The 15,665-nt window shown below is 37.4% G+C and overlaps 1 protein-coding gene across 2 annotated transcripts in view; it reads right to left on the bottom strand.

Annotated features, from left to right (window-relative positions):
- Positions 1 to 3,341: 3,341 nt before the first annotated feature.
- SAMD8 (sterile alpha motif domain containing 8) overlaps positions 3,342 to 15,665 on the bottom strand; it is a 76,932-nt gene continuing 64,608 nt past the window's right edge. For both annotated transcript variants that reach the window (XM_066348481.1, XM_066348482.1), the window contains exons 4-6: positions 13,676 to 13,793; positions 7,313 to 7,463; positions 3,342 to 7,152 (exon numbers count right to left, since the gene is read on the bottom strand). In XM_066348481.1, coding sequence (XP_066204578.1) covers positions 6,848 to 7,152; positions 7,313 to 7,463; positions 13,676 to 13,793 — 574 coding nt within the window. In that variant the 3' untranslated portion in view covers positions 3,342 to 6,847. The remainder of the gene's footprint in view (positions 7,153 to 7,312; positions 7,464 to 13,675; positions 13,794 to 15,665) is intronic.

Below are 15,665 nucleotides of genomic sequence, written 5' to 3'. Positions count from 1 at the left end.
AGAAGCTATGCCCAGTCTGACCCTTTGACTTACTATCTTGGGACTTCTAGCCTTCCCTTAATCTCCAGTGATCTTTCGTGCACTTTCCACCATCTTACCTCTCTCTCTCTGACTTACACTTCTGCCCTTTATTAATTCCTGTTTTATAGAACTATTTATACTTGTTTCCACAATTTAGACCCTGGCAACAGGCATTCCCAAAGCTTCCATTTATAAAATCAAGCACCCCCCTCCAACAGTTCCCTAATATATACACAAATCCAAAATTTTTGCATGACAATTAGTTCTCTAGGCTTTTCATCATATCCTCATGAGTTATCCTTCAGGGAGGGTTCAGTTCAAGTTTCACATGCTTAGTGACTTCTTGGACTCTTGGACCCTCAGACCCTCAGTGCCCAGTGAGCCCTTCCTCTCAGGCTACCATGAAGTGAAGACACTGTTTGTTTAGTGGCTCAGTGGTTTCCATTCCCTTCCCCTATCCTCAAGCATTTTCTTCAAAGGGAAAGCCTACAAGGAAAGCCAACTATGTAAAACACCAACTCTGGGCTTTGCCTTGTTGGCTCAGTGGTAGAGCATCAGCCCAGCGTGTGGAAGTCCTGGATTCAATTCCTGATTAGGGTACACAGGAGAAGCGACATCTGCTTCTTCCCCTTTCCCCCTTCTCTCTTTCTTCCTCTCCAGCAGCCATAGCTCGATTTGAGTAAGTTGGCCTTGGGCGCTGAGGATGGCTTCATGGCCTCGCCTCAGGCACTGAAATGGCTCCCTGGCTGAGCTGGAGCAGTGGCCCCAGATGGCAAAGCATCGCCCTGTATGGGGCTTGCCAGGTGGATCCTGGTTGGTCGGGTGTGCATGTGGGAGTATCTCTCTGCCTCCCTGCCTCTAAGTAAAAAGAAAAACAAAAAACAAAAAAACAACTCTGGAAGAAAATGGTACAAGTTCCAACCCCTTCCCCCTACTCCTGAAGAGGTTCGGCCAAGCAGTCCTTTTTTTCCCTTTTCTTTTAGTCAAGCAGTTTTAAAACAACTGGTCTAGCCCTGGTCGGATGTTCAATTGGTTAGAGCATCGTCTTGAAGTGCAGAGGTTGCTGGTTTGATCCCTGGTCACAGCACATACAGGAACAGATTGATGTTTCTCCCTCTCTCTCTTCCTCTTTCTCTAAAATCAATAATTTAAATAAAAAAAAAAAAAAACCCCACAAAACATAAAACAACTGGTCTATTCCACCAATAAATGTTGTTAGCTACTTTTTTATGTCATCTTCCTGGCTAGAATATGAATTCCCTGGGGGCATAGACCCTATTTTACTGACCTACATTCAACTGCTGATTCAGCAATATGTACCAGGTACTGGGCCAGCAAGGCTACAGGACTTTTTATAATTTGGCCCTTAATACAACCTATGAGGTAGATACCCTCCACCCCCATTTTACATATAAGGTGAAGTGGGGCTGGAAGAAACGGTCCAATTTACTCAGTGGCAGAGATGTAACTCATACCCAGGTCCCCAGAGTCTAATCCAGAGCATTTTCTATTCCACCATTTCTGGACTATTCTTTTCCAGAGTTCCTGAGAGAAGATCAGTTGGGGCCAGCGCCAGAGAGGCTACAAATTAGAAGTAATCATGAAGAAAAGTTCAGCCGTCGATTAAGCTCATATGGTCCTGCACCTGTGACAATGCTTAGTGTTCCAACTACTCCATTACTTTGAGCTCCTGGGCTACCTCCAATCTAACAATGTTCCTCTTTTCTTTCTGTTCTTCATTATCTCCAAAGCTGACCTGGCAGGATGATGGCATGTTCCTAAATAACCGACATTAAAATTAAATTTCAAACGAACAGAAACTTAATGTGTCCAGGAATAAGTAGTTACTTATTTTTTTATTTTTTTTTCTGAAGTTGGAAACGGGGGAGGTAGTCAGACAGACTCCCGCATGCGCCCGACCGGGATCCACCCCGCATGCCCACCAGGGGGCGATGTTCTGCCCATCTGGGGTGTTGCTCTGTTGCAACTAGAGCCATTCTAGTGCCTGAGGCAGAGGCCACAGAGCCATCCTCAGTGCCCGGGCCAACTTTGCTCCAATGGAGCCTCGGCTGCAGGAGGGGAAGAGAGAGACAGAGAGGAAGGGGGGGAGGGGGGAAGAAGTAGATGGGCGCTTCTCCTGTGTGCCCTGGCCGGGAATCGAACCCGGGACTCCTGCACGCCAGGCTGATGCTCTACCACTGAGTCAACCGGCCAGGGCCAGGAATAAGTAGTTATTTATTTCCCTTCCCTTCCCTTCCTCTCAACTTCATCTACAATCTCTCTTAACACCAGCAGGAAGATCACTTTTCCTTCCTAGTTTACAGAAAAGGAGAAAGGGAAAACGATTTATCTAACAGACAACTAAGAATTAGAAAATGCCAGGGACTAGATATTACATTAGGATTTAAAGTTGCAGGGCCCAATCACTTGCAAAAATAAAAATTCACTGTATAAAAAAATAACTTTCACATCTTCAAGTAACACTCGTTTCTCTGTGGATGGGTGACATTTAGGTAGAATTCTTGAGACAAAACATGCCACCTGCATTAACAATGTAAAGATAAACAAGAGACTGTAATCAAACTTTCAAATGTTTTATTTTTAGTGTTTTAAAACATTTTAATACAACAAAGATATAAAATAATATATATTAGTTAAATCTGGATTTAATTTAGAATCAAGACATTTATTTATATACAATACTGTGCTTCAAGGTATGGTTACCACAGGAACTTTCACATCTTCAAGTAACACTCGTTTCTCTGTGGATGGGTGACATTTAGGTAGAATTCTTGAGACAAAACATGCCCACTTTAATTCAAGCTAGTTTTGCTTCCCCTATTTTGTACCAGTTCCACTTCCTTTATTTCATTCAGAAATACTTCAACTGTCCTAACAATCCATAGATTTTCTGGAAAAAAAATTATTAAAATTAAGCTTTTTAAGATGACATTACTAACTGATAACATTGCTTGGTTATGTTCAGACAACCCAGCAGTTCAGATTGAAAAAGACCAAAAATAACAATGAAATTAACACAGTCCACCTTCTCTCTCCCCATCAGGCACAAAGCTTCCTAATGCTTAAACACAGACTACAATGAATAAAAAGTCCTTTGGTTAATTTAGGGTAGAACATATTCTAAAAACCAACTTTATTAGTAGCTGAATTATGGCTTTTAGATTTCCCAGATATTTTTATTGAACTTGATGCAAAGTAGTAAGCCACATTTTAGTTACTTGAAATTGGTGGCATTTGTGGGGGTAAGGGATAGGCGAGAGGGGTCCAAAACCTACTTCCATAGTAATTTCAGTCATGCAAAGCCACTCAAAGACAGAGAGGGGGGAAAAAATCTCAATCTCTTTCCTTTTTCATTGGTCACCTGAAGCAGCCTGACTTGTGACGGTACCAACAAATTCTCCTCTATAGAGGTATAGGGGTAATTTAGGCTAAACTTTTTACAAATGCAAACTGACTTAAATGCCAAGTTAAGCTGGCATTAAAACTGATATGCTCTATTGGCTTTGCCACTATCTAAATGAAACCAATACTGTTTCAGAAAGCTATTGAACTATTCTGGAAGAGAGCTTTCTTTTCTCAAATGCCTGAATACCTTAAAGAACTATTACTATAATTACTTTTGTAAGGGATAATTTGTCTACAAAAAGACTACCAAAGAATTAAATTTATTAGATCAGACGGTTTAAAACTAGAATATAGTTAATTTCCTCAAGCATTTTAGAAGTAGAATCCTTAAAAAAAATTTACTATGAAACTAATGATAAAATTGCCTTTTAATGAATCTAGTCAAAGCAAGAGTTACGGATATGACTTTGACTATAATAACAACACTTTAGAAAGAAATGTCCCTAAAACAGGCTGCTTCATATTAGCTCTAAAAGCATTTGACTCTTCTGTTCTCCATTTACAAATTATAGAATGTATGGAATTCTAAGTAACAACAATCAGGGAGGTACAGGGTCAGTTACATTACTGATAGGCGTCTCAGTCAATGGGTTTGTTTCTTGTGAACGGTCCACACTTAGTAACTGACTGAGTCTATGGCTAAGCTCATTGCTTTCTGATTTTAAAACGATATACTAAGTACTAAACTGGCCCAGCACATGGAAGTTGTATTTGTACTGTAGCAACGCTGGCCACAGAGAATTATGGAGAGGACAGGCATGTTGAGAATTCTGCAGCATGGAAGAAAAGGTTCCTCCCAAATTATTTGGTGATAAAAGCAAAATGGTCTTCTTTAAAACATCCTACTCCCTGCAAACTTCAAATACCCTTCAGTAACACTGTCCAGCATGGACTTTAAAAGAAAAAAAGAAAAAAAAAAAGAAAAATGTCAGTCCTGTCCCCAGGAACAGAAAATGCATCAGTCTCTCAATAAACCCTCCGTTTGCATCCCCAAACCAGAACTTTCTTGGTTCCTTCCATGCTCGTGTCTCGGTATAATGATGTAAGTCTCTCTCAAGTCTGCAACTGTAGAGCCTAGTGCAAGGTCAAAACTACGTAGGTCTAAGGAATGTAGCTTCTCTACCTAGTCACATTCACACCCAACATGTACATGTAAATTCTATCTTCACTGTAGTTTAGATTTTAACAACAATAACAAATATAGACAAAATCTGGAAATTTCTGGACAAAAGACAACTAAAATATAGGTTTCATATTAAGAAAAAAATTTTGTCTCTTCAATTAAAAAAGTGTCACAAGAAAGAGACTTGGAGATGACTGACTTATGTAAACACTGCCTTGTAATAGTTATTTATAACAATAAGTTATAAGTCTAACTTACCTTTTCCTCAAAACAGATTTGATAAATGCAAGACTCTAAAGTTGTTTTAATCCTCAGTGCAGTCTGCTGTTAGGCACTCTCAATATCAATAGCTCTGCAAATTAGCTGCAATTTATTTTGTTCTATTTTGTTCTAGAATAGAATCCATATGAAGCAAAGAAGACTGATGGCAGGAAGTTTACCATTAAGTAGCTACTTAACATTCTTGACTTATTGTTGCCACAGATTTCTTTCAAACATTTTCCCAACAGCGAACAGTAGTTCCTCCTTAGCTAAATTCAGTCCTGTACTATCATTTGAAAAAAAGACAGCACCACATCTTTTGACATCAAGGGTCAAACTCCTTTCAATGCATAGGAAGCATCCTTCACACATCATAACTATGCAAATTCCCTTAGATAAAATATTGGCATTTTTGTCCCTAGCATGTAATAGAACCAACAATTTAAGATAAAAGATTCCGAAGTATGAGATTTGAAAGCATAATACAATGCATTGCTCTGTGCCATTTCTCAAGTGAGAAATAAAAAATAATGTTCAGAGCAGACTGAAACTGGTATCATTCAGCACTGTCTAAAACTTGTTACACAATATTCCTTCCTGCCCAATCCATTTAGGCTCCTCTGTAGCTTATACAAGAGTGGAAACATAACTCAAAGTGCAAAAAATAAACGATTTCACCCATATGAGGAGCAGCCAGCACCTTTTCTAACTCCTTGTTTTAAAATGGAATGTTAAAGCCACGCTAGGAACATTCCAAGTGGCTAAACTCATCAGTTAGGGTTCAAATTCCAATTCCACAACCATCCTGCCATAACTACTCTATAAAATCATTAAAAGTGAAGTGACAGATGTTATCAGAGGTCAAATTACATATGGTATTAGTGTTGTAAACAGCAACTAAGATACAGCACTTCCTGACTGCCAAATTAAGACTAAGTAGAAAAAATGTATGTACACAATTGTATTTTAAAAATAAAAACAACAAAACCTTTTCATATCCAAATATGTCTGTGACTGCTTACTTCTGATGGCCCAGAATGAAATTTCAAAAACCAGAAAGTTATACTATGCTTGCAATCTGTTATCAGTTTCTTTTCAGAAGAGAAAAAATAATTTTTGCATGCATATCTCTGTACTTAAGGACCTAAGAACTTTATCTAACTTCTGGTAAAACATTCCACTGTTTTCCTCATTAAATAACATCATTAAAAAAGCATGAAAGTGGGCTGTCATCTCACCAACAGCTAGAGCACAAAGTTATTCCAGGTGCGTACATCACTAAAATTCAGCCGCCTTTATTTATATGGATGCAGTCATTCTTCCCCGTGAATCTGTAGTCATGCTGAACCCTCAACAGCAACTGCATCTTTCGTTGCATCTTTGGTGAAAAAATGCCAGGACTATATTAGTCCTCTGTCACCTCAGGTATGGCCTCTTTCTCCTCTTGTTCCAGGCATCCTGGTATGTTCAATATACTTTTGTTAAAGATGACAGAAGGCAGAAATTGTTAGTAAAATCGACTACTTTCCAGAGTTGCATTTTTTAAAAGACACAGAGATTAATTCAAAGAACAGGTACTGTTCACTTTGTAGGGTTTTTTCATTTGAAAATAAGAAACTTCAAAAAATATTATTTCTTGACTGGAGTCCTATTGGAAATTTAAAAAAAAAATCCTTCAACCAGCAAATTGCTTAAGCTGTTTTGCTTAAGTTCAGTAAGCAAATACTCAACAAATAAGGGTAACAAACTGACTTCAATCACAAAATGACTTCTGCCTAAAGAGAAGGGGCAAAAAACATCCACTTAAGCTTTCCATTCGAACAGATATTTAAAGACTCTTGATTGTTCCTTCTTGTTTTCTATAATCACAGCCTTGCTTAGAACAGGGAAATTTACTTTGTCAACATATAAGCCAAAAAGCAAGGCATCCAGGAACAACCTAGAGGGAGAAAGCAAAGTTATTCACTTTCAACAATTACTGTGTATTTAATCACGAACCCACAACAAAGATAGTCTTCACCCAATTAGTCTTTTCATTATTGCTGGTTTTGAAAATGGCCAACAATATTCATTAGGTACTGTACCATTAACATTACATTCAAAAAAAGAAAACATGGGAAACCAAATTCTTGCTCTCCTACTCTGCTGATATGCTCTGGTATTAGCTAAAGTATGGTAGTACAAAAAGAGTCTTGTTGTGATATAAAAGGCAATAAACACATCAATGGAATAATGTTCATGGGCAGCCAAAATGAAGAAGATTCCAAAGAGGTTGAGAACCCAGGATAAAGTGTGCAAGAAATTCCAGCTTCTTGGTGTATCTGGGAAAAGGACAGAAAGATCATTTTAAAACCACATTCCTTCCAATGCTTCTCAGACACGTTTCTTAGGTCCCATTCTTCATAGAACTTGACACCCTTCCCGCAGTCTCCTTTGCAGATACTCATCTAATAGGCACACAAGCACTAAACAGATACTTACATTCAGTAACAAAGAAATTCAGCATAGTTAGGACGACTGTGTGGCCACTAAACATGTAATCTCCACAAGTGTGAACGCCGGTTAGGGTCATACCAAAGCCACTCCAAATGGCAAAGGCCCGGTGTAATTTCTCCCATACACTGCCATATATCTATAAAGAAAGCTATGAATTAGTGCTTCAAATGCTCAGGGAGGTAAGAGCTCCTAAATATCCACTCCTATTGAAATTCAAATGCTTGAATGACTTAGAAATAAGAGGTAAGCAAAAGCAACCAGACTTCCAGTCTAATTTAAATTCCAGAATTTGGCTGTACTCAGAAATATTTTGGTAATTAAATAAAATCAATGTAACTCAAACTTCTCTACTAGGAGTTTCTTTTCTTTTTTTGTGGGAAAGACATACAGACAGGATGGGAGAGAGATAAGGAGCATCAACTTGTAGTTGCAGTACCTTAGTTGTTCATTGATTGCTTCTCATTTGTGCCTTGACTGGGGGGCTCCAGTCCAGCCAGTGATCTCTTGCTCAACCAGCAACCTTTGGGCTCAACCTTTGGAACTTCAGGGTTTCAAATCTGGGACCTCAGTGTCCTAGGTCGATGCTCTATCCACTGTTCCACCACCAGTCAGACACACTAGTAATTTCTTTATGATAAAAATGTCATTACTATATAAAAATATTTTCAAGTTTTTAATCCAATAACAGAGTAGTATTTTCTTGGCTCTTCTTACCAATAAGAAATAGGCTATGCCAGCTTGGCCTGTGGTGGCTCAGTGGATAGAGCATCGACCTGGGATTCTCTGGTCGCCAATTCAAAACCCTGGGTTTGCCTGGTCAAAGCACATATGACAAGCAATAATGAACAACTAAAGTGAAGCAACTATGAGTTAATACTTCTCGTCCCACCCCTCATTTTCTCTAAAATGAATAAATAAAATCTTTTTAAAAAGAAAAAGAAATAGGTTATGCCAGAGATAATTTAGGCTACCAATCAATATCCATTCTCCCCTTCTTCATTGGTAACAGAAGCTCAAGTTTATCTGAAGCGGTAATGAACTCAACCAAAACACTGCTTTTCCCAGCTATCCTTGCAGCTAGATGTGGCTATGTGACTAAGTTCTGTACAATAATACATTAGTGAAAATATAAAATATTTCTAGGAAGGCTATTTATAAAGCAAAGAGACAACAGCTTGGAATAAGTCTTTTCTATCTTTCCTTTTTCTAGCCTACAAATCAGACATGCTAGCTGAAGCCCCAGCAGGCATCTTAGACTACAAAGTGATCTGCAAGCCAAGTGTTAGGAGAGCAGAAAGACAGAAGAATCATGAGTTTTATTGTTTTAATTTATTGATTTTAAAGAGAAGAAGGGAGAGAGAGGAAGAAAATCATCAATTTGTTGTTCTACTTATTTATGCATTCATTGGTTGATTCTTGTATGTGCCCTAATCATGGATTGAACCTGCAACCTTAGAATATTGGGATGATGTTCTAACTGAACTACCTGTCCAGGGCCATGAGTTTCTGATGACTCCATAAAGTTACCCTATCTGACCTAGAGTACCTACTTTCAGACTTTTCTCATGAGAGAATAAATCATTGTTAAACCATAGCCATCTTGAATTTCCCATTATTAGAAGCCAAACCCCAACTCCCACAAAGAGGTTTAAAAAGCAATTCATTTTGAGGAAGAGTTTAAGCAATGGTCACACACACACACATAAAAAGACATTTAACATATAGTAACAATACAAAAAATTGCTAAAATTTTATGTGCATTGCACCGTGTTTTATGTTATTTTATGTGTTATTACATTGAATTTCCACAACAATCCTATGAAGTAATTCACTTGTATTGATAAGGGAATGGGCTTAGAGAGGTCACACAGCTAGTAACATAACTGGATGTGAACCCAGGAAGTCCAGTTCCAAAACTCTTACTTTTTGAATATTCTACCATGGCTAATGAACAAAAGAAACTGAAACCAGCAGTTAACAGTAAAGATGTTTAGGTATTAGAGCATGGAGTCTAGAGATACATGTTTAGGATTTAACTAAATGTTTCAAATGTTTTGGCTGTGACATAGCTTTTAGTCAAAGATTAAGAAAATACGTTAGTCACTTATAGTCAAAGATTATAGTGTATATTAGTCATGTCCTAAAGGCCTACCTGGAAAGCAAGTTCCAGAAAAAAAGGCTGAAAAGTTCACTTTGCTTGAGATAAGAGAAAAATCTAGTTAGTTAAGCACAAAACAATGATAGTTTAAAAAAGAGGTTACAAGATGTTTTCACTTTAAAGATGTCACTAATGTATAATTATGAAATACTTTGCAGAATCTTGGTTCCTTACCCAGACAGGTTCAACAATCACAGTGATAAAAACACCAAATAAGATGATGTCAGGAAATGAATTAATGTGACTGAGGAAAAGCACTGAAACTTGCCAATTAGCTTTACCCTCAGACCCTAACTCCTAACCCTCAATCTCTGCCTTTAAAAACCCTGATCAAAAGCCACTGGGGAGATTGGGTTAAAAGCGATAGTTTCCCGTTTTCTTGGCTTGGCACTATGGCAATAAATGGCTTCAATTTCTACAGTTGAGAGCAGGAGAGGAAGAATTTATTAGAGAAAAGAAAAGAGAAGGTACTGAAGTATATGATTTAGTTCTTCCCTGACCTCTAAGGAGAATAGGATTAGAGATGTTACTCTCATGAAAGTTTAAAAAAATCAGCCAGTGAAGAACAGAGACTGCTAGGAAAAAGTTTCAGCCACAGACAGGAAGCAAGTAATGCCAGTTAAAAAAAAAAAGCAATTACTGTTCAATTACTCAAGTCTCCCTATCCTTTCCCATCTCAAATATCCCAAATATTCTTCCAGAAAAAAAAGTTGTAACAATACAATAGAATGATTAAGATGCTTTTTTAAAAAAATTTTATTCATTTTTAGAGGGGAGAGAGAGAGACAGAGAGGGAGAGAGAGGAAAGAGAGACAGAGAGAGAGAAGGGAAGCATCAACTCCTGTATGTGCCTTGACCAGGCAAGCCCAGGGTTTCGAACCGGCGACCTCAGCATTTCCAGGTCGATGCTTTTTTATTCACTGCGCCACCACAGGTCAGGCGATTAAGATGCTTTGATGAGACGTGGTGTAAGTATTTCTTTCCTTAAGGTGAGTCTATTGATTAATTTCAATTAAAAAAAAAAAAAAGCATATTCTCGGTTCTGTCCCCAAACCTCCTACTTCTGGAAATGAGATTTCAAGCAATTAATTTATTATAATGAAAATGCCCTATGCAGTTCACTGTAAGGGATTTGATGGCTAGTTACTATCACTTTCATCTTCTATTTTTAGTGACTGCTGCAAATAATTAGGCCAATAAGTAGGTTATCTTTTCATTCAAGGCAATTAACAGCATTTAGGCATATCTGTATACAAAGCTCCATATATAATTAACTGATAATGAGAAACAGTCATTAGAGACAGAAAAAGGACTGTCCACACTGCCGAGGGATAGTACCTAATTTATTTTTGTAGCATTATGTTACAACCCTATACACATATATTTAGTGGCTGACCCACAATTAAATCCTTTGGCGACAGGAAACTCTTTTCAGTGTAATAAGCTTACATTTTCTTCTTTTAAATCTCTTCCAATCGATTAGGATACTGTTTGGGGAAACTATTGTATCTCTACTTCAAACCATGTACAGAAATAAATTCAATAAAGATTTAAATATAAAACAAGACTATAAAAGTTTAAGATATCATCATTAATTAATCAGAATGGCAGCGACTCATAAGATCAATAAGGAAGAGTGCTGGCATGGGAGTAGGAAAACTGACATGTATACAGTTTTAGTAATGAAAACCAGTCCTTTTAGCAGACATTTGAATAATACATATCACAATTTTTAATGCGTGTGTTCTTTGATTTCATAATTTCACTTCCAAAAATTTATCTTAAGGAGATGATGGCCTGACCTGTGGTGGCGCAGTGGGTAAAGCTTCGACCTGGAATGCTGAGGTCGCCGGTTCAAAACCCTGGGCTTGCCTGGTCAAGGCACATATGGGAGTTGATGCTTCCTGCTTCTCCCCCCTTGTGTCTCCCTTCTCTCTCTCTCTCTCTCTCTATCTCTCTCCTCTCTCAAATGAATAAAGAAGATCCTTTAAAAAATTAAAAATAAATAAATAAATAAAAAAGGAGATGACGAAACAGTGAAAAAGCATAAATGTACAAGGATGTTTACGACAGCATTGTTTATAAATCATAAGATTTGGAAACAACCTAAATGTACATCACTTGGAGACTGTAAGCCATTCAAGGGAACACTCTGTAGCTATTGAAAAGATGCATAGCTATACATATTTCTTCAGAAAAAAGTAAACACCATACTATTAAATAAAACATAAGCTAAAACCCTATGGCTGCAATATAATAATCTTATCTTTTGTTTAAAAAGTATCTAACCAGATAAACTTATTTGAATGTGTAAGCATGCTTAAAAATAGCTTATGAGACTATACACATGACTGTTAACAGCATTATTTATGAAGCAAAGTGAAAGAAGAGGGAATTATGTAAGCTTTTACTTTTTAATTTATATATTTCTATAACATTTGAATTTTTATAATAAGCTTATATAACTTTATAATTAAAAAATTACTTTCCCTTAAAAAAAAAACAAAAAGAGCTTTTACCTTAAAAAATAAAACATTCCTTTTTTACACTAAATCCTGTCATAACCCATCCACCTTTCTTACTAGTTAGTCTCCTACCCCCTGGAGAAAGTTTTGTCATCCTTCACTCAGGGCTATATTTTTAGCTCTTTTTCCCTCCCTTCTTTTTCCAAGTGAGAGGAGGGGAGATAGAGAGACAGACTCCCATGTGCACCCCGATAAGGATCCACCAGGCAACCCCTATCTGGGGCCATGCTCGCAACTGAGCTATTTTTAGTGCCTGAGGAGGAGGTTCCATGGAGCCATCCTCCGTGCCTGAGCAGATGAGCTCTGAGCTTGAACCTAACTGAGCCACGGCTGTGGGAAGGGAAGAAAGAGAAAGGAAGAAGGGGAGGAGTGGAGAAGCAGATGGTCACTCCTCCTGTGTGCCCTGACCAGGAATTGAAGCTGGGACATCCTACATGCCAGGCCAGTGCTCTACACTGAGACAACTGGCCAGGCCTATTTTTAGCTCTGATCTCCTTCGACTGCTTACTCTTCTTTTGGTGGCAATGCAGCTATTTATATTGCAGTAGAAGAACTGACAATTTTGTTTTATATTTTACAAAGAACATTAAAATCATAAAGGTGTTAATATATACATTTGAATATTTGGGAACACAACTAAATCATAGAGGCTTAGAAAAGTAGGATAATAAATTCTTTTGTACAAATTTAATGAGTTACAACAGCCAATCTTGTATATAAAGTAAAGGTGATTTTCAGGATTTTTTTTTATTTCTTAAAGGTATTCATTACCCAGGTTTTTGTCCCCATCTGGATAATCTCTTCTTTCTCAATTTAACCAGAAGAGATGTCTACAATATACCAAAACAAGCTACAAAATAAAACAAAGAATCAGCCTGACCAGGCGGTGGTGCAGTGGATAGAGCATCGAACTGGGACGCAGAGGACCCAGGTTCAAAACCCTGAGGTCACCGGCTTAAGTGTGGGCTCACCGGCTTAAACACGGGGTCACTGGCTCAACTGAGCATGGGATCATAGACATGACCCCATGGTTGCTGGCTTGAGCCCAAAGGTTGCTGGCTTGAGCCCAATGTCGCTGTCTTGAGCAAGGGGTCACTCACTCTGCTGTAGCCCTCTAGTCAAGGCACATATGAGAAAGCAACCAATAAACAACTAAGGTGCCACAGCGAAGAATTGATGTTTCTCATCTCTCTCCTTTCCTATCTGTGTTCTTATCTGTCCCTCTCTGTCACAAAAAAATAAAATAAAATAAATCAGTCATTATTTAATATATCCCAGAAAGAGTAAAGTTATAGTAATGGCATTACATTTTAATGAAATATAATCAAACTTCAACAGTTTTAAGAAAGGAGTGATGACGACAGTGAAGGGAACAGTCACGTGGTATGAACTATAGATGTTGAGGATAGTGGGAAAAGGAAAGTGATTAATTCAAAGGAACTTTTTTCCTACAGCTCTACAGAGTATCAATGTATAGAAGTAAAGGAGAGGTAGATTCTGGCTTAAAAGTTTCACCAAATTATTTCTAGAGGTTTATTACAGATATTGAAAATATTAGAAAGGCCATTTTAATAGTAAAAGAAAAGTCTTAGCCCTACTGCATATATGGGGCCATCAACCCCCCAAGAGCAAGAGGAAAGAATGATAAAGAAGGTAGCAGGCTACCTTTCCGGTACACTGCAGGTGCTGTCCTGGCACGGAGAGGGAGGTCACAAACATGGTAAAGCAGCGAAGCAAGAATACAGTGCCCATCAGACTACAGAGCCTTCGCAAAAGTATTGACCTGTGAACAAAGCGACCAAAAAGGGAGAGAGATCAGAAGAAAACAAACCAAAATAACCCAGACATCAAATGTTGACTTCAAGGGAGAGCAAACAGGGAAACCACTAGACTCTTGGAAAAGGACAGAAATCTTAGAGACTATCAAAAAAGTCCAGTAGAACTTTCTGTAATGATAAAAATGCTCTAAAACTGCACTGTCCAATAAGCTATCTACTTGTGACTCTTAGCACTTGAAATGTTACTAGTATGACTGAAGAACTGAATGTTAATTTTATTTCATAATTACTCATTTAAATCTAAATGGCCACATGTGGTTATCACCTGCCATGTTGGACAGTGCAGACCTAAGAGCGTCATTTCATTCACAAGAAAACATGCCTAAGAGACAGAGTTCTGTAAAAGAGAAGACTAGTACCTAGCCTGACTCTTAGCTTAGTGTTAGACTTATTACTCATATATTGCTCATAAATTATTTACATAATGAGAGATAAATTTGAATACATAGGTCTAGGGAATTTTTTGCTCATTACTAGCATTGTAAATTTGTTATTGATAATAGCTATCTATTAAATGTTATTTAACCTCTCAAACTTAAGTTATAAAATACTCAATTTTTTTAAAATAGTAAGGTTTTTGTTTAGTTTGAATTGAATTTACTGGGGGTGACATTGGTTAATAAAATTATTACGGTTTCAGGTGTACAATTCTATGTGTATATATATATATATATACACACACATATATATATATCATCTGTATATTGTATTGTGTGTTCACCACTCCAAGTCAAGAGTCCCTCCATCACCAGCTATCCCTTCCTTATTCTCCTGCACCTCCCACTACCCTCCTTTCCCTCTTGTAATCACCATACTGCTGTCTGCATCAATTTTTTTTAAATACTAAGTTTTACATTAATTATATCTCTAACAAAAATTTTAAAGTGAATTGTGACATCATTTGTACTGTTATACTATTTTTTTTAATGTCTTAAGCCAAACCAGACTATAAAATTCTGAAATTCAGAAACTATATAAGCTTTACACATTTTCAAAATGCTGCTCCCACCCTCACAAAAAGCACTGAACACAAGGTTAGGTATGTTTCAAACTTCATGTACACCTGGGATGGAGCCTAGGATTCTGCATTTTAACAAGAGCCCATGGTACTCTAATAAAAGTGGCAAAAAGACCACATTTTGAGAAAAACATTCTTTACTTAAGTAAACATCAAAATTTGCATTTAACTAGCCATTGCTATGCTTTTCTAAATCTACAAAAGTTTCCTATAAAGTAAACTCGTTATTGTTTTGAAGAGTGGATAAATTCAAATGCACAGGGTCTCAAAAGACAAAGTTAATCCAGAAAACAGCAGAAATACACATTTTTAAACCATCTCAAATTTTAAGCAATAATGCTACAAAACGGGAAAGAATGAAGTGCAATACGGCCCAAAAGCATGACCCAAACAGCAATCAACAACCTTTCTTTTCACCTTCAAAGCACTGAAATAACTGCTGCTTAGGACCCATCACTGTTGTTTACCTCAAGCACTCCCTGGTGAGAATAAAGGATCAAAAACTCAAGAAATTGTTCCTATTCCTCTTTAGTATCCAAAGACAATGAATAGCAGACCCACAACCTTTCTAGTTATTTATTCACTATGCCTTATTTTTTACTTAAATCAAGTAATTTCTCTATAATAAGGTAGGATAGAAGCCTCCTCTTATCCTTCTTTTTTTTTTAATGAGAAAAAAATTTTACTTTTATATTTCTTGGTGAGTGCCAAAGAAGCACTTTCCCTATTTAGCAATTTCTTCTACCATCTAAAGTAAACCCCACTGACTAGGCATGCACCATATGGGCTGACCAATCTC

Source organism: Saccopteryx leptura, chromosome 9 (assembly GCF_036850995.1).
Source record: "Saccopteryx leptura isolate mSacLep1 chromosome 9, mSacLep1_pri_phased_curated, whole genome shotgun sequence".
NCBI classification, from domain to species: Eukaryota; Metazoa; Chordata; class Mammalia; order Chiroptera; family Emballonuridae; genus Saccopteryx; species Saccopteryx leptura.
The sequence above is the reverse complement of the archived record's forward strand: the minus strand, read 5'-3'. Positions and strand labels throughout refer to the sequence as shown.